The 15769-nt window shown below is 36.7% G+C and overlaps 1 protein-coding gene across 18 annotated transcripts in view; it reads right to left on the bottom strand.

Moving 5' to 3' along the window:
- Positions 1 to 15769, bottom strand: part of Setd5 (SET domain containing 5) — a 75894-nt gene that overhangs the window by 31782 nt on the left and 28343 nt on the right. For 2 of the 18 annotated variants that reach the window (XM_015494966.2, XM_048787063.1), the window contains 9 exons: positions 12911 to 13097; positions 7793 to 7898; positions 7258 to 7466; positions 6861 to 6919; positions 6185 to 6363; positions 5193 to 5231; positions 1636 to 1878; positions 1017 to 1165; positions 515 to 632 (listed from right to left, as the gene is read on the bottom strand). In XM_015494966.2, coding sequence (XP_015350452.1) covers positions 515 to 632; positions 1017 to 1165; positions 1636 to 1878; positions 5193 to 5231; positions 6185 to 6363; positions 6861 to 6919; positions 7258 to 7466; positions 7793 to 7898; positions 12911 to 12981 — 1173 coding nt within the window. In that variant the 5' untranslated portion in view covers positions 12982 to 13097. Of the gene's footprint in view, positions 1 to 514; positions 633 to 1016; positions 1166 to 1635; positions 1879 to 5192; positions 5232 to 6184; positions 6364 to 6860; positions 6920 to 7112; positions 7154 to 7257; positions 7467 to 7561; positions 7699 to 7792; positions 7899 to 8180; positions 10042 to 11849; positions 12075 to 12910; positions 13098 to 15769 lie in introns of those variants that run through there. The other 16 variants (XM_048787065.1, XM_048787072.1, XM_048787064.1 and 13 more) reach the window with 14 other exon arrangements.

Genomic DNA, 15769 nt, shown 5'->3' with positions numbered 1-15769 from the left:
GGGGGGGGGGGCGTGTTTCTTATTTTAAAGTTGTTTCTGGTTCCACCAGACAATTAAAATTCCTCATCCTATAAATTAAGCTCTGTGGATTTTCTTGATGCATTTGATCTGGTTGCACTGAGTAATGAATTCAAGAAATATCCAGAATCTTACAACACTGTTTTCTCAAATCTATAAAAGTGAAACCAAATAGCTTAGCTGATCCTAATGATATCTTCCCCCACGTGACCACTTCAACATAATCAAACTAATTTCTTATCTATCCAGTCTACCTTTTTCTTCTTAGGAAACCCTAACTTACTTTTTCTCATTCTCCTGCTTTAAGAAAATCCATTCCTTGCCCCAATCCCACCAATGTCAAAGCAGTATTACTTTTGTTTTTCATCTTTTACATACAATTAAAGATTACAACTATTAGCTACAGACCTTTATCTGGGTGATTTTCAGAATGCTTCTTCAGTAAACTTGTCCTTTGGTGGTTCCATTCAAATGGAAGTTGTTACAGATATCTTACCTCTGCATTTGGTGTACATGATCTTCTGATGAAGCGAGCATCATTACCGAAAGTACGGGCATCCACACACATCTCTACACCATTGAATTTTGAGTAGAAGAGCACAAAGGGATATGGTCTAGGGATATAATTAAAATTCCTGTAATTCTCAACACAAAATAAAAAGGCCACCCCATGACTCTAAATATGAAGCATATGCTGACAGAAGAAGCAGCAGTCCTTTGCAATGCCTAAACTTGGAAAACATCACATGCTTGTCTGCTTTTGATTAAAGTACAAGCACAAAGCAAGGAATGTTGGACTTGGAAAGGAGTCATCACCACTTTATACATTAAACAATTTGCAGATTTATTTGCACTTCACTACAAATAGCAAACAGGCACAAACTTATTTGAATTGTTCTTTTTCCCAAAAGCAACCTATCAACCAGGAAGAGTTTTATATCAATACTGGTCAGCCAGAACCATGTTAGCCCTCAATGCTCAACAAACCATGTTCTTACTTTTTGAAGAAATGCCCATTGACCTCAAATTGTTGCCGTAACATGACTTTCCCGCGGTACTCTATTATAAGAGTATCCAAAGCCAAATCTCTTGCAGCCCTCAGGATTTTACGGTGCTTTTGAACCCGAGTGACTCTTCCCAGCTGTAACTAAATAAAACCAGAGTATTAACATTAAACAAAATAGCAACAGCAGATTAGTAGACAAAGTTTTGAATTTGATATAAGCTCAAATTTTCTAGGAAAAATGCCCCACCTAATGAACCTGCTACCCAGAAAAGGGAAGAAAAGATCAAAGAAATACCCACGATTAAGATTTTAGTGATTCTTTCTCTAAAATAAGAATGAGGGTTAGCTTTCTATAAATCTTACATAATTCCTAGGGCTGTGTAAAATTTCCTATCCTGATTTATTTTTGATTAATAAAGATAATTTAAAAATATGTATCCAGATAGTTTCCAGTAAATATAACCTGTTTTTTTTTTTTGTTTGTTAAAAATACAGTTGGCTAATTTGTTATTCTAAACTTTTTACATTTAGAAGAAAGAATTTGCAATCCATGCCTTTTCCTGAGATTTCTAAAAAATCTCTACTTCTTTAATTAACCCTTTGTTCCTTACCTGCATTTGGGAACCTATAACTGTATTATTACAGGCCAATTCGGTCTTATTAATAGTGTCTAAAATAGCAGGTTTGCCCACAAATTCCTTGCTAGAATGTAGATGTTGTTCAAGGGCGTTCTGTACATCTGCACTGTACTGATTAGTGAAAGCTTCTTCATACTGATCAGTCCATAGTCTTATCCGATTTTCCCAGCCCTCAGTTGTATTCTCATCTAAATTCTGTGCTTCAGAGGGAGAATTCTGCAGAGAACAAAGGTCAGGTAGGTTAGTATAGTCCATGCATAAAAATGTACCAGGGTGGGTGGGGGTGGACAGGCTGAGTTTCAAAAAAAAAAAAAAAAATTCACTTGGTAGGTGGTGTGGCATAAAATAAAAATGGACTGGGAGTCAGAGGATCTGGCTTTTATCAAAGTCTTATTCACAATGAGTTGTGAGGTTTCCCCACTTAAAAAAATTAGTCTAAATCACAGTTGCAGGCCATCACTTATTTTATGACCATTTTTAAGTCTCAAAAATTGCATTTATCTTATGAAAAGAATTACATCAAGTTCATAAGAAAATCTTTATAAAAAGGAACAGTACAGACACTGCAAACTATCAAAATGCTTAAATTTTGAATCTTATTGAACATTTATCTGTGCTAGTGTGATAGCCCAAACTGGTTTGTTTTATTATCTCCAGAAGAATGATTTTGTCTGTATGTCACTTAATGTTTTCATTATACAATTAAGAACTGTTCATACTAAATATACTTGTGATCCCAATCAATCAATCACCATGCTACCACCCATAGAAAAAGTTATTTTGTAATATACCTTTCTAATACTCTAAACAATTTATATAGTCACATTCTAAATAGTCTGAAAAGGAGAAGTGAGAGGAGGGAATTGGGTAGGGGGACTATTAAAAAAAAAAAAAAGTCTTGAGAGGAAGGTACTTTCCCATAGTCCTCTAGGAAAATCATTGCTTTCTATGGTGACAGTACTAAGAAAAGATTATTACTTTTCAGCAACAGATCTTGAACTGTGTATATAAACCTGAACTATAGAGACACAGCTTAAGTATGAAACATGTTCTTGTCCATGGTGTTTAAGATTTGAGGTGCTGACAGAAAACAAACACACTGATAGTGATGATGCCATGCTAGTGGTGATTAGAAGGAAAAGATACTGTAGTGACTAAAGCTACATGAAAACCTATGTCCACACTAAACTTCCCAAAACAGGCATAACAAAATTAAATATACTTTCCATGCATGGTACAGAACACACTGATGTCTACTATAACAACTGCTTCCCTTGGCCACTTTTGTAACACTGCTGTTGACGGACTTTCCACAAGAAACAGGAAAATGTAAAAATAAGTCACAAAAACTCCATGGTTTTCTATAATTTTCACTAGGGTCCAAAAGATCAAACAATAAACAACTAAAAAAGAAACACCTAAAGCCAACACACTGTGAACAGAAGTATCACCTACTTGACATTATTAGTAGCAGCTGAGCAAGAATGATGGGAAACTTGACTTAAGGCTGCGTAAGATTGGGGATTAAGGATGCCCAGAAAATATTTCCAGATTAAGCATTCAGTATCAATCACTAAACTTACAACTTGTAACTTACTGTATTTTGAAAGCCTCTGCTACAGTATTAACTGTTGTTCATTAAGCCGACTCTCTTAAGTAGTTCTTAACTGGGGCAATTTGCTCTCTGGAGACATTCAGCAACACTAAACACATTTTTGATTATTACGATTCTTTGTGTGCATGTCTGTTTGTTTTACTGCACCTACTAGGTAGATGCTGGGGTGCTGCTAAATGTCATACAATGTGAAAAATAGTCCCTTCTACAACACAGAATTACTTAATCTGAAAAGTCAACAGCATCAAACAGACACTAAGTCTCCACTACGAAAGCTCTTGACTTTCAGATTAAAAACCCAAATGATAAAAATTTCCCCCTCCTACGGCATCTGTCTACCTGGAACTTTGATGAAGTCAATTAATTCTGAGCACAAAATTTGTAACTCAGAATTATAAGATAACAATCAAAACACCGGAACTGTTTTTCTGTTGAAATTTTAACTTGTCTTTGGAGATGTAAACCTCCTGAAACTGTTTTTTTGTAAACAAAATTTGGGACTTATATCTACTTTTCTGAGTGAGCCAGGCAACAGTTTTCAAAAGGTTTTAAGTCTCTGAAGGTGAATTACAGTAACTGGCTGACAAAGAGAAAAGAGCTCTGCAGCAGGGACTAGGGATATGTTTGCCCCAAGTATCTATTTAAGATCCCTTCTTAGTAAATGAAAAATGAGTTAAAACAAATTTGGCTCCTTTTAGGAGGTAAGTCTAAGCAAGCAAATAATGATTTTAAGTTGTATCTCAAACCACATTTCAGGTTTCTGACAGTCTGTGGCTAAGTCCTCTCCCATCTCTACAAGCTGAGGCCTTAGAACTTTAGATAAATGTCACCTGTAATTTTGTTTAACATGTTTTTTAATTGTAGATGGACACAATACCTTTATTTTATTTATTTTATTTTTAAAAAATATTTATTTTTTAGTATTAGGTGGACACAATATCTTTATTATACGTTTATGTGGTGCTGAGGTTCGAAGCCAGGGCCTCACACACGCCAGACAAGTGCACTACCACTGAGCCACAACCTCAGCCCTATCTGTAACTTTTGATATAACATCAATCATATTGTTTAATTTACACATGAATTAAAGTAATTCTAATGAAGCTTATCTTAGGACTTTAATATTTATGCTATATAACTGCCAATCGGAAAAATCCTGCTTTTATATAATATATACATCTAGGGATATGAATACTAATAGAATTAAACTAGAACTTGATTCTAACAAATCCTTTGAAGCCATATCGGATAGATAAAAGAAGATACTAGACAGTATCTAGATAGCAAACTTTTTGTCAACCAGTACCTAAAAGTCCTCTGAAACACTGTACATAATTTCTGTCCTCCAACCTTTTTATGAAATCACGTAAGTTCTTTTACTTGATAAATAAAGAAAAGCAACACTAGCATCACATGAGTCCTTTCCAAACAGATAAGCCAAGAAGAAGCAGTTCAACAGTAAGTCATTCCAACAGGATCAACTATCAACAATATAACTTTGCTGCTAATGACAAGTTATTCATCCAACTGGTGATTAAGCCTACTTGGTGCCAGGGTGGGAGCACAAGAAATCCTCTATCATTACCACAAAATCTCACTCCTGAAATTCAGTCCAAGCACAGTGACAAAATACACCAGCCTCATTTTGTTCGGCAAAATGTCACTTACCCCCCAGCAAAGCAGCTAATGAAAAACTAATAAATGAAGGCTAATTACAGAAAGAGAAAATATTTCAGAAAATGGCCAAGAAAATCTACTTTGGAGAAAAGCTCTATGAAAACTGAATGGCAACAATTACAAACTAATGAAAAGCAGACTCCAAGATTCCCAGACCATCGATGTCAGGAAAAGAAGCTGACCAAAATGCAAGATCACAGTGAAGTAAAACACAGCATCAGGGAAGATTACCCCTTACCTTCATCCGCAAGGACTTCCGGGATCCCTCTCGAAATGCCTATCCCAAAGAGGAAAACAAGTAGAACAAAACAAAACTTGGTACCAAGAATGACAGTTAAACCTATTTGAGACTAAAACTAAAGCACAAACTAGTGTTCTATTCTGCCCCCTTTTCTGTACCTAACAAATACCACGGAATTCCCAAAAGTATTTTCAAGAATAGGGGTATAGCTCACAGCCAATGAACTCTGAAACTAATTCTGATAATTTCTATTGTGGAGCTAGGAAACTAACAGGGAAGAACATGCACCATTTAAATCCTATATGCACCCGACACTAAGAGAAAAAGTCAATAAAAAAACCTTAAGTTGCAGATTTACCAGTTTTGAAATTAAGAAGGAAACAAAGACCAATCCCCTTAACAAGGGGTGAGCAAGTAACCTATGAGCAACAAAGTTGCTGTGATGGGGAAGAAAGCAAGCAAAACAGAAGAGATTTCTCCTGGAAGCTTTTTACTTGAGAATATAGGAAAGTGACCACAACACTGAGGAAGACTAGACCATTCAAGAGATGTTTTCTGAATTTAGTTTTGTGTTTTTTTTTTTTAAATGAGGAAAACCCATCAACCCAATGACATGAGGTGGGCATGTAAAAAGGACAAGAATTTCAGACTCCTTTGGGGCTGGAAGTCAGGGATATTATAAGGATAGTGGAAGCCTAGCTTCAAGGCTGCAATACGTATGGGCTTGTGCCAGGTAAGGCTGGAATTTCATACCTGGGATGGGTGTTGGTGTAGAACACGATTTGAGCCAGTGGTGATGGTATGATGTGGTAGGAGAGAGGTTGGTCTATATGTACATAACACAGATTATCTGATTTTTTGTAAGCAGAGCAAAAGTGGCCCTCTAACACTTATATCAAATTACTTAAGAGTATTTTGGTGCATTTTTTGCTCCAAAATTTGAGCTACCTTGGAAATATTTCTATTTAGAATATTTTCACCACCCATACCTTGATTTTCTTCGTCTTTGGTGCTGCACGACCCTTTTCTGGACTCTTTTTCCGTTTCTTGGGTTTGGTTCTTCTAACAGTTAAGGTGATGCTTGTAGGTGTGTGCTGTGTTGCTGTATACAACACAGTGGAAGGAGAAAGCTCCTCATCCCAGCTTTCTGTTGCACTGCTATCCCCACCTGAAAAAAGATGATTTCACATTTCAGATACCACAAGCCTTAGAGGTGTACTAACAATAGTTTATTTCTTAGGTATGTACTCTATCATTTGTAAAGGAACATGAAAATAAGATCCTCTCTATGTCACTGGCTTTAAGCATATACACTCTGTTCTATATTAAACCTATTTCTCCCTTTGAATAAAAAGGGAGATTGAATATAGTCTCCAAGCTCCATTGCCTCAATTGGTAATAATTTAAGATGGGACAATCAAAAAAAAAAAGGAAAGAAAAAGACTTTTTTTGGGGGTGGGGGATGTTCACAGGAAATAACTCTGATCTCTATAGGACTTAATGTCGTTTCCATGATAGCATTATATAGTAGTTTTGAGAATACTTGTGCCTCTTTCCACAAAAAGAGCTGAGCACCACACAAATTACTGAGAGGATTACTGAGAGAACATTGAAATCACAGAATATTTACATGTCAAACATGGGCACAACCCATCTTCTGCTCACCTGATATGTTGTCCTGCTTCCGCCGATGAAGTCTAATAACCTTCCCCCTGCTCATTCCCCTAAAGAGGGAAAATAAACTTAAAGTAGTCCTTCCAACAGCATGCAGCACATCATAGCACACATGGGAGAAGAGTCTCTGCATAGACTACCCCCTCCCTCCCACCTACCAAATGTTTCCAGGACATTAAATTTCATATCAAATTCAATAGCTTTAACATCAATCTCTCATTCCTTGTTGTCAGCAATTCTCACCTAGTGCAGAGAATTCGAGCCAAGGAGCACTAAGGAATCATCTACATTAACAAACACAAGAAAGAATACTTTGAGCTTTTCCCTACTAATAAGAAACCCTAATCCCAGCAACCCAGGCTTGAATTTAGATGGAACAGGATCTTACCTGCACTTGTCACAGTTGAGAAGGAAGCCATCCTGAGAAAGACCACAAGGACACCAGGTAGGAACAGTCTCTCCTTCAGAGTTCGGGCTGTCTCCACAGCGTTCCTCTACGGGCGACGGCAGGCCATTCAGGTCAGAACGAGGGATGATCGTCTGGACAGGGGGAGAAGCAGGAGGTGTCGGAGGAGGAGGGGCTCCGTAATTATGATCCTGAAAATAAGATTTTTTAAATCAACAGTGTCCAAACACTGGCCCCTCTCTCCCCTAAAGTATGGTACATATGGAAAGAAAGAAGAAAGTAGTACCCTTCGTTTTTTGGCTTCAACCAGGAAAGTGATAAAACAAAATGCCAAGGTCAACTGGGACATAAAAACAAGAACAATGATGCAGGGCTAGACGTCCGCTGGAGGCAGGGAAGTGCAAAAGGGGCAACTTCGTCATGCTGCATATAAACATTTCAAGAAAGTCACAATGTGTAAGAATGGATTACACTCCAGGAAGATCACTGCTCTGGAGAGAAACAAATGCATACTCACAGCATAAGGCAGTCCTCGACACCCATGCCTCTGAGTGGTCCCATAATTATGAGTGGAATACACGCTCTTCTCATTAACTGCTGGACTAGCCTCCACAGATTCAGGGCTGCACAAAGGCGAAAAGCAATGCATGATAGCATAACACCTAATCTTCCCTTAAACTAATAGTTAACTTCCCATTCTAACCCCTCCTCTTTCCACAACCACCAGCCACTAGAATAAGAGAGAGAACTCAGTGAAACAATTTGATTAACATAACTAAGCCTATAAATAACAGTAGGAGTGTTACTGAATGTGAATTTGTGTGTAACATGAAGCCAGTATAGGCAGATGTCTCAAGGTAGGCACCTGGGATACAAGGTGTCCCTAATGACAAACACAAACGTACCAGCTGAGCGGGGAGTTTCCCCTAGAGAAGCCACTCTGGGCTGGTTTAGACTCAGAACTATTCTTCTTAATTGGATCTCTTAATACTTCCATGAAACCTCACATGACATTTGCAGTGAGTGAGATGATGAAAGTGCCTTCTGCACTGCCCCAGGGACCAGGCCCTCTTCCATTCACTACCAAGACAGGATACCCTGAAGAAAGTACAGGTAAAAACAATGGCATCTTATATTTATCACACCTCTCATCTTGAAGAACCCCCAAACACCTTTCACATATTAGAGTAATAATTTCTCATTCACCAATGACATGCAAGCATATAAAGAACACAATTATTTAACAGCTGCATGGCAATACCCTAGGACTTCAAAATAATTAAATCTAAACTCATAAGTTACATTAGACCGGTGACAAATAATAACAGTTGTATAAACTATTTTGTAATTTGCCTAACATTTGCTTTATACTTGTTGATTCCTTTTAAATTCTGCAACCACTAAATTGGTGAACAGCACCCCGTTTTTGTAGAAGAGGAAGTTGAGAAGGTTAGAGTAACATGGCTTCCCCAAGATCATATGTTGACAGAGCTAGGACTGAAAACAGTGCCTGACTCCAAAACCTACACCCTCTCTATTATGTCTTTTTGGAAACAAGGATAACATTTTACCTTTAAAGAAATTATTTGAGACCTTTATTAACCAGGTTTAGTGAGAAACCTGGTTTAGGATCTTTCTGATTGAGTGAAAAATAAACGATTCAAGCACAATTTGTTATTATTATTGAATTTTGAATGTATTCAAATTTAGAAATTTAGTGTAAGCCTTTACTTGATAATAAAAAGGCACAGGTAGCCAAGGATAAAATAATATTTGTGGGAAAAAAAACAAACACCTCAGTTTTAACTTGTTACCTGGTAAGATTTGGGGGAAATTGGAATAATTATGGAACATAGTTGTATTACTCAGCAGAGATGAAAATGGATAATCTATAATTTATATTAATTAGGACAGAGATTCACAAGACAGACACTCCAAGGACTAGAATAACTCAACCTCAGAGATCAATTGGACTTTTAGGGAATAAAATAATGTGTAACGTTTGCTTCAAATAATAGACATTTTTCCTGCCTCAGGATATACAATATATAATACTTGGCAGGAAAAAAGAAGTATGCAGTCCAACTTGGCACATCAGTTGAGAAGTGAGGGATAAAAGAAAATTCTGAGATATGTATCCAACTCACCCAGTTTTATGCTCCAAAACTGTGAGAAGGGATCTTATTAATAACAGCAAAGGTAATTTCTAGATGAAGAAGAACTTTAGACATAGGAAAGTATTCTCTGTTAGTGAACTGCATGCATTTTATTATTTAACAGTGTCTGCAAGATGGGAACTGGGGGCAGGGTGTGGTACATCAAGAATGCAGGTCAGTATTCTTGAGAAAAAGATGATCTGAACATGGCTTACTGAGAGGCAATCAGCTCTGAGTATTAGGAAACAGGTGGGGTTTCCTAAATGAAACCAAAGGCAGACAAGCATTAATAAAATGAAGATAGAATTTAGTTCTATGATGGACAGTTAAAAGAGAGTAATGAATTTATACACAGTAAATTTACTAGGTACATTACTTGACAAACAAATATTCCATAGAGTTGTACATATTTCATATAGGAGATTTTGTACTATTAAACACATGGGTGAAAAATGACAGCTGTTCATTAGAAATGGATTTTTTTTGGGGGGGACAGGAAAAACGAAAGTTGCATGAAATAAAAGATGGCCATGGAGATGGAGCTATGTTGGTTATATCTTACCCATCTCCAAACTGGGTAAATATGAACATATGCACTTCACGTGCAAGTCTAGGGAATAAAAATAAAATGTATATTGTGGAGGTTAACAGGCCATCCTACCACACAACACTTTCTAGTCAAGCATAGCATTTAATATATTGCCATGCATATCAAATCTAAAATTTAAACTCATTTCATATGATGAAGAAACTGCATTTTCCATACTGGTTAATGCTTAAATACAGAGTGAGATGTTAATGGGTAACTGTAGGACTGTCTAGAACATTCCCTAACATATACATCAGTTCTTAACTGTATTTTAAAATATAGATTAAAAGTTTGGATTATTAGGATTGCATCTCTTTTATTGGCCAACCAATTCATGCAAACATAACTGCAGTCTTTCTTTTTCAGTAAGTGATTTGTTTTAACAGTAGGGCACACACATAGAAACCAAGCTAACAACAGATATACTCCATTAATAGTACTCAAAGTATAATATGCAACCTGTCACTATTAGGCCACCTCTTAGAAAATGACTGAAATTCTGTTTTGGAAGAACTGGAAATTTAAAAAAAACCCTTTGTATCTTTTGTTACATCTATAAGTTCTCCTATACATATTCAAAAACAAAGCAAAACAAAACAACAACAACTCCCGCCCCAACGTACTATATATTGCTGCCATTAAATTTAAAACTTATGAGGTGAGGTCTAGTCTTTGACTCTGGTATTATGTTGCACTTAATACCAGATTTAATCCTAGAGAGTGTATAGAACAGTGGGATAGACATGGTGAAACACTAACAAGTGTTATTAAAACTGAGCAGAATAATTAAAAAGGTAATTATTGATGTACTCTTCCTTTGTAAACCTATAAAAGGGGTAGGTATGACATCAATTCTGACCATAGTATCAGAAACCTGTCTGAAGATTATGGATGAAAATGTTCAGAAAATCTTAGTGCATGACACTGCATTCAAATATATAGACCAGAAGATTTTTCTTTTCTGCAATCACTCTGGATTCCCCAGCAACATTTGTAGGCAGTTATCTTTTTACTCTGGGGAAAATATCAGTTGTAAGAATAACTGCTTTGCATCTTTTCCTTATCTACTAACTCTAAACTTACTGATTTAGCCTTTTTGTTGAAATTTCTCACAAATGTCAATGCTGTCTAACTTATACAGTCTGTTATATTGTAGCAGGTTAGTAGCTGACTTCATGAAAAACTACAAACACTATATACAACTGAGCTATCTACTAATGCAGACAGGGCCTTATTTGGGGAAATAATTATAAAATTGAAAGTCTCAGATAATGGAATAACTAATCTCTTTGGCATGCAAACAACAACAACAACAACAACCAAAACCAAAAGAAAACAAAAATTTAAAAAAGCTCTAGAAGGAACACAACCCACTCTTTCCCGTCCCCCACCCTCCTTCATCCTTTTTATATGGGAATAGACTTGAAATTTGCTTTCAATTCCAGACTACCCCAGATTATTATATACTACTTCTTAGGGTAGCTTTATTTTAAATCTTCCTCTCCCTCCCACCCCCCACCCTGGAGCTGGGGATTGAACCCCAGGGTCTTGTGCATGCTAGGCAAGCACACTCTTCCACTGAGCCACATCCCCAGCCCTTAACTCTTCCTTGTTAAGGAACTCAGTAAATGGACAAGTTAACAATAAGTGGCTTTGAAGAAATATACATGCTCTTTAATAATATTCTCAGTTTTTAAGGAAGAAAACCACTATTAATGAGGGATGCCATTTAACCCAAAATTCTGGTACAGTTGCTTTGCTGAAAGGGGAAGAATCCCCAGGAACTGTGAAAATGGCAAGAGAAACAGGGGAATTAGAGCAACACCCACCTCACTCAAGAAGTGGCTGTGGGATCAAGAGTCTGAACTGGACCTGAACATATTCAAAACACCAGGATTTTTCCAGCCCAGACCCTAATCCCTGGTACTGCCTGGAATAGACTTGGCTTCTGGGGGTGTGCTGCCCCCTAGGCCCCTTGGGTCTCTTTCGCTGGACTTTCACATCCTGGTGTAGTGCCACTTCGTCTTGAAAGGTAGGGGGCTTCCACTTCCTTTCTGTAAGCAAGGAAGATTGGGTACAAGGGAGGTAAAAGGACAAGAGGGGAATCTGTGAGCAGGGGGAATCTTGGACAACTTAAAAGAGAAGGGATACAAAAGACTAAAATTTTTAAAACTGTGATATAAAGTTGTATAATGAAGGCCTACCTTCATTGTCATTTGGCATTTAAATTCTTCAAGAACTGAGAGTCTATTTTAGGGATTGGGCTTTTCGACAAACTCTGAATTCCTAAAGCTGCTCTTAGCTGAAAAAAAAGTTTGGTACCACTGATTTTGAAGGTCCTCTTTCTAGGCAATGAATATTATTTAAAAAAAAAACAAAACAAAACAAAAAAAAACACCCAGATGATACTGCTTTCCATATTTTCTACCCCAAAATCAGAAGGTCTAAGCAACATGCCCACATAGTTTCAGCCCCTTTACTCTAGAACAATGAGAAGTACATAGGAAGAGGCCTTCAAAGGAAATCAGTTGGAAAGAACACCTCCTATCTCCTTCCATCAGAATAATCATTAACTCTATGGAAGCAGGTAGTGACACCTACTTTATTTCAATCTTCCCCACCCATCAAAACAAGGAAAATGCAATCACTACTTTGCAACTTTGATTCTATTAATTATTCACCCCCAAATCCTTCCCTAAAAGCTCCTTTCCTCCCCCTTCTAATTCCTTTTTCCTCCAGCTTCTAGGGGAGAAAAGGGCAAGGTCTAATGTCATTTATAGTGGGATACACTTTGGTTAAGAAAATAATACATAGATCTTATTAACTACCATAAGAAAACTGTCTCCATACAAACTGGTAGTGTACCTATTATCTAGGAAGTAGCACTTACTCTGATCCAGCAGCCATATCTGAGTAGGATGTATCTGGTGTGGTGACTCCCAGAGGGATTGCAATGCTCATGACGTCAAACACAGCAGAAAATGGAAATCAAGGGATCCAATTAATGGAGACTGACCACTCTGAGAGTGGGGGTGAGCTCCAGAGCCTCGGCCAACATGTTATGGACATGAGGAATCCTGCCACAGGAAAGAAAAATATCTTGTAACTAGGTAGTTCATTAAATTTACCCTAAATGCTATTAAACATTTTTATATTGTTTTGATAAGGCCCCCAGCAGTGCAGGATCTAACAAATAAGTTTTAAGAAACAGGATGGTTATTACAAATGCGCTAGTTTAAATAAAATAAACTCTATAAAAAATTCAAGGTCTTCACTTAAACTGTGCGCCACAAATAAACAAAGTTTTACAGATAGAAAAGATCAACTTGTTTGTATTTGATTGGATACAGTTGTTTCTTCCTGCATTCTTTCGTCACAGAACACTTTCTTCCTTCTTTCAAACCATTTTTATTCTAACTGTAATTTGGGAGGAAGATACAATTATCTTAAGGACTGTATTTGGAAGATAATATACACTGCTAGATATAAATAAAAACATAAACCATGGGGAAGGCTATGCATGTATGAATGCAGAGAATAAATGGGAAATCTATATACTTTTGGTTCAGTTTTGCTGAGAACTTAAAATTGTTTTAAAAAGAGTGTGTGTATGTGTGTATATATATCTTCTGTCCATCTCTCAAGGGGCAGCACAAAAAAACTATAACTACAAATAATATTGTTTCATGACAGAGATTAGAAAATTGTGTATGAAAAAGGACTGAAGGCTTGGTGACCACAAACCAGTGGAATTTGGGAGGAGAAAGATTTTCAAACTTCTGAAGAGAAAAAAGGGAAAAAAAGTATAGTAAGAGATTTGGAAGTATGGTACAAAAGGGGAAATTTGTACTATTTTACATTAGTGGCTTTATATCAATGTATAAAACAATTAAAAGGACAAAACCACAGAAGCATTTTATGGAGGAAAGTCAATGTGAATGTAGAAGATCAAGGTTAACAAGGATTTTTATAAAAAAGACTACATATCGATTCATGACAAATAAGAAGAAAAGCTAAACAATTATTAATACCCCCCAAAACACAGGAATAAAAAGTACATGACTCTGAATGAATCCAGGGGGTTAACTCAGATTTTCAATGGTAAGTTGATCTGAGATGTCTAAATCTTATTTTGATTGACCTGAATACAAAATCTGACTATGAATGAGGTAAAGATTTTTCAGAACACATGAAGATAACGTTACTTTTGAGCCATTAGTTTAGAATGCTAGAATAGTTAGCTACAAACCAAGAAGTTTTCCCTGGCCCATAGGATATCAAAAAGCTGGCTCTCACCAATGAATCCATGCCTCCCCAGGTGTTGCAATATACATGTACCCAACTGGAGATAACAATGCTAGATTGGGAATTGAAATGCAAAGGAGGTCAAGTTTTTCTATCTACTGTTTCCTATGGTTCACAATAGAAAAGTTACTTATTTACTTTTTGCCTTTGGGCCAGGCTTACACATCTAAACAGATTATGGCTGCATATCCTCTAAGCCACTGGGAAACTGAAATGAAATCTGCAATGTCAAAACAGAGACCACTTACCAAAAGGGCACAGTTTGGTTATAATTCTAAAAAAAAAAAAAAAAAAAAGCAAGGCCCCAAATTGCCTTACCACATAACCAGAATAGAGTCTAATAATGATCGCACCACCCCCCTTGACCACTAAAAGGAATCTGAATCGTGTTATATTTTCTGAAAACGACATTAAAAAAAGGGAGGGGTTACTCAACTCGACTTGGGGGGGGGACCCTCTGGCATAGTCATTATTATCATATGCCTATAAAAAAAAAGGGGGGGGGGACAATTTATAAACCTAGACAGAGGTTTTTTTCTGACATTAATTTTAAAGAGACATACTAAAAGAAAGGGTTAATTCACCTAATATTTCCTCCAGGAATAAATAATGATTTCTACATTCCCTAAAGAAATCCTAACACAGTGATTTAAAAAAAAAAAAAAAAAAAATACACACACACACATATAGTTGTAGTTGGACACAATACCTTTGTTTTATTTATTTATTAGCACGAGCTATGCAAGTGATCTACCACTGAGTCATAACCCCAGCCCCAACACAGTGACTTCTGATAGGTGATAAGTAACTTTAAAAAACATTAAGTGGGGCTGGGATTGTGGTTCAGCGGTAGAATACTCACCTATCACATGCAAGGCCCTGGGTTCGATCCTCAGCACCACATAAAAATAAAATAAAGATATTATGTCCAACTACAACTAAAAAATAAATATATAAAAAAAAACATTAAGTGAATTTCTTTCATTTTCCTTTTGTCTAGTTTTATATGATCCTTCCTCCACTAGCTTGACCAACTCATTCCAAATAATGCTTTCATAATAACAAGGCTTAATTCAAATTCTGATAACTACTTCAAATTTATCTTATGTAACAATGAAAATAGCTGGGCATGGGGGGCCATGCCTGTAATCCCAGCAGCTCGAGAGGCTGAGGCAGGAGGATCATGAGTTCAAAGCCAGCTTGAGCAAAAATCAAAGCACTTAAGCAACTCAGTGAGACCTTGTCTCTAAATAAAATACAAAGCAGGGTTGGGCTTAGTGGTAGAGTGCCCCTGAGTTCAATCTCTAGTACCAAAAAAAAAAAAGAAAGAAACAAAAAGAAACCAAACTAAACTGAACCAAAACAAAAAAAACTACTGAAAACAGTTCCTTCTCTATTTAATTAGGTAAAATGCAGGTATTAAAATACTCACTGAAGAGGCTAC

Source organism: Marmota marmota, unplaced genomic scaffold (genome assembly GCF_001458135.2).
Source record: "Marmota marmota marmota unplaced genomic scaffold, marMar, whole genome shotgun sequence".
NCBI classification, from domain to species: domain Eukaryota; kingdom Metazoa; phylum Chordata; class Mammalia; order Rodentia; family Sciuridae; genus Marmota; species Marmota marmota.
The sequence above is the reverse complement of the archived record's forward strand: the minus strand, read 5'-3'. Positions and strand labels throughout refer to the sequence as shown.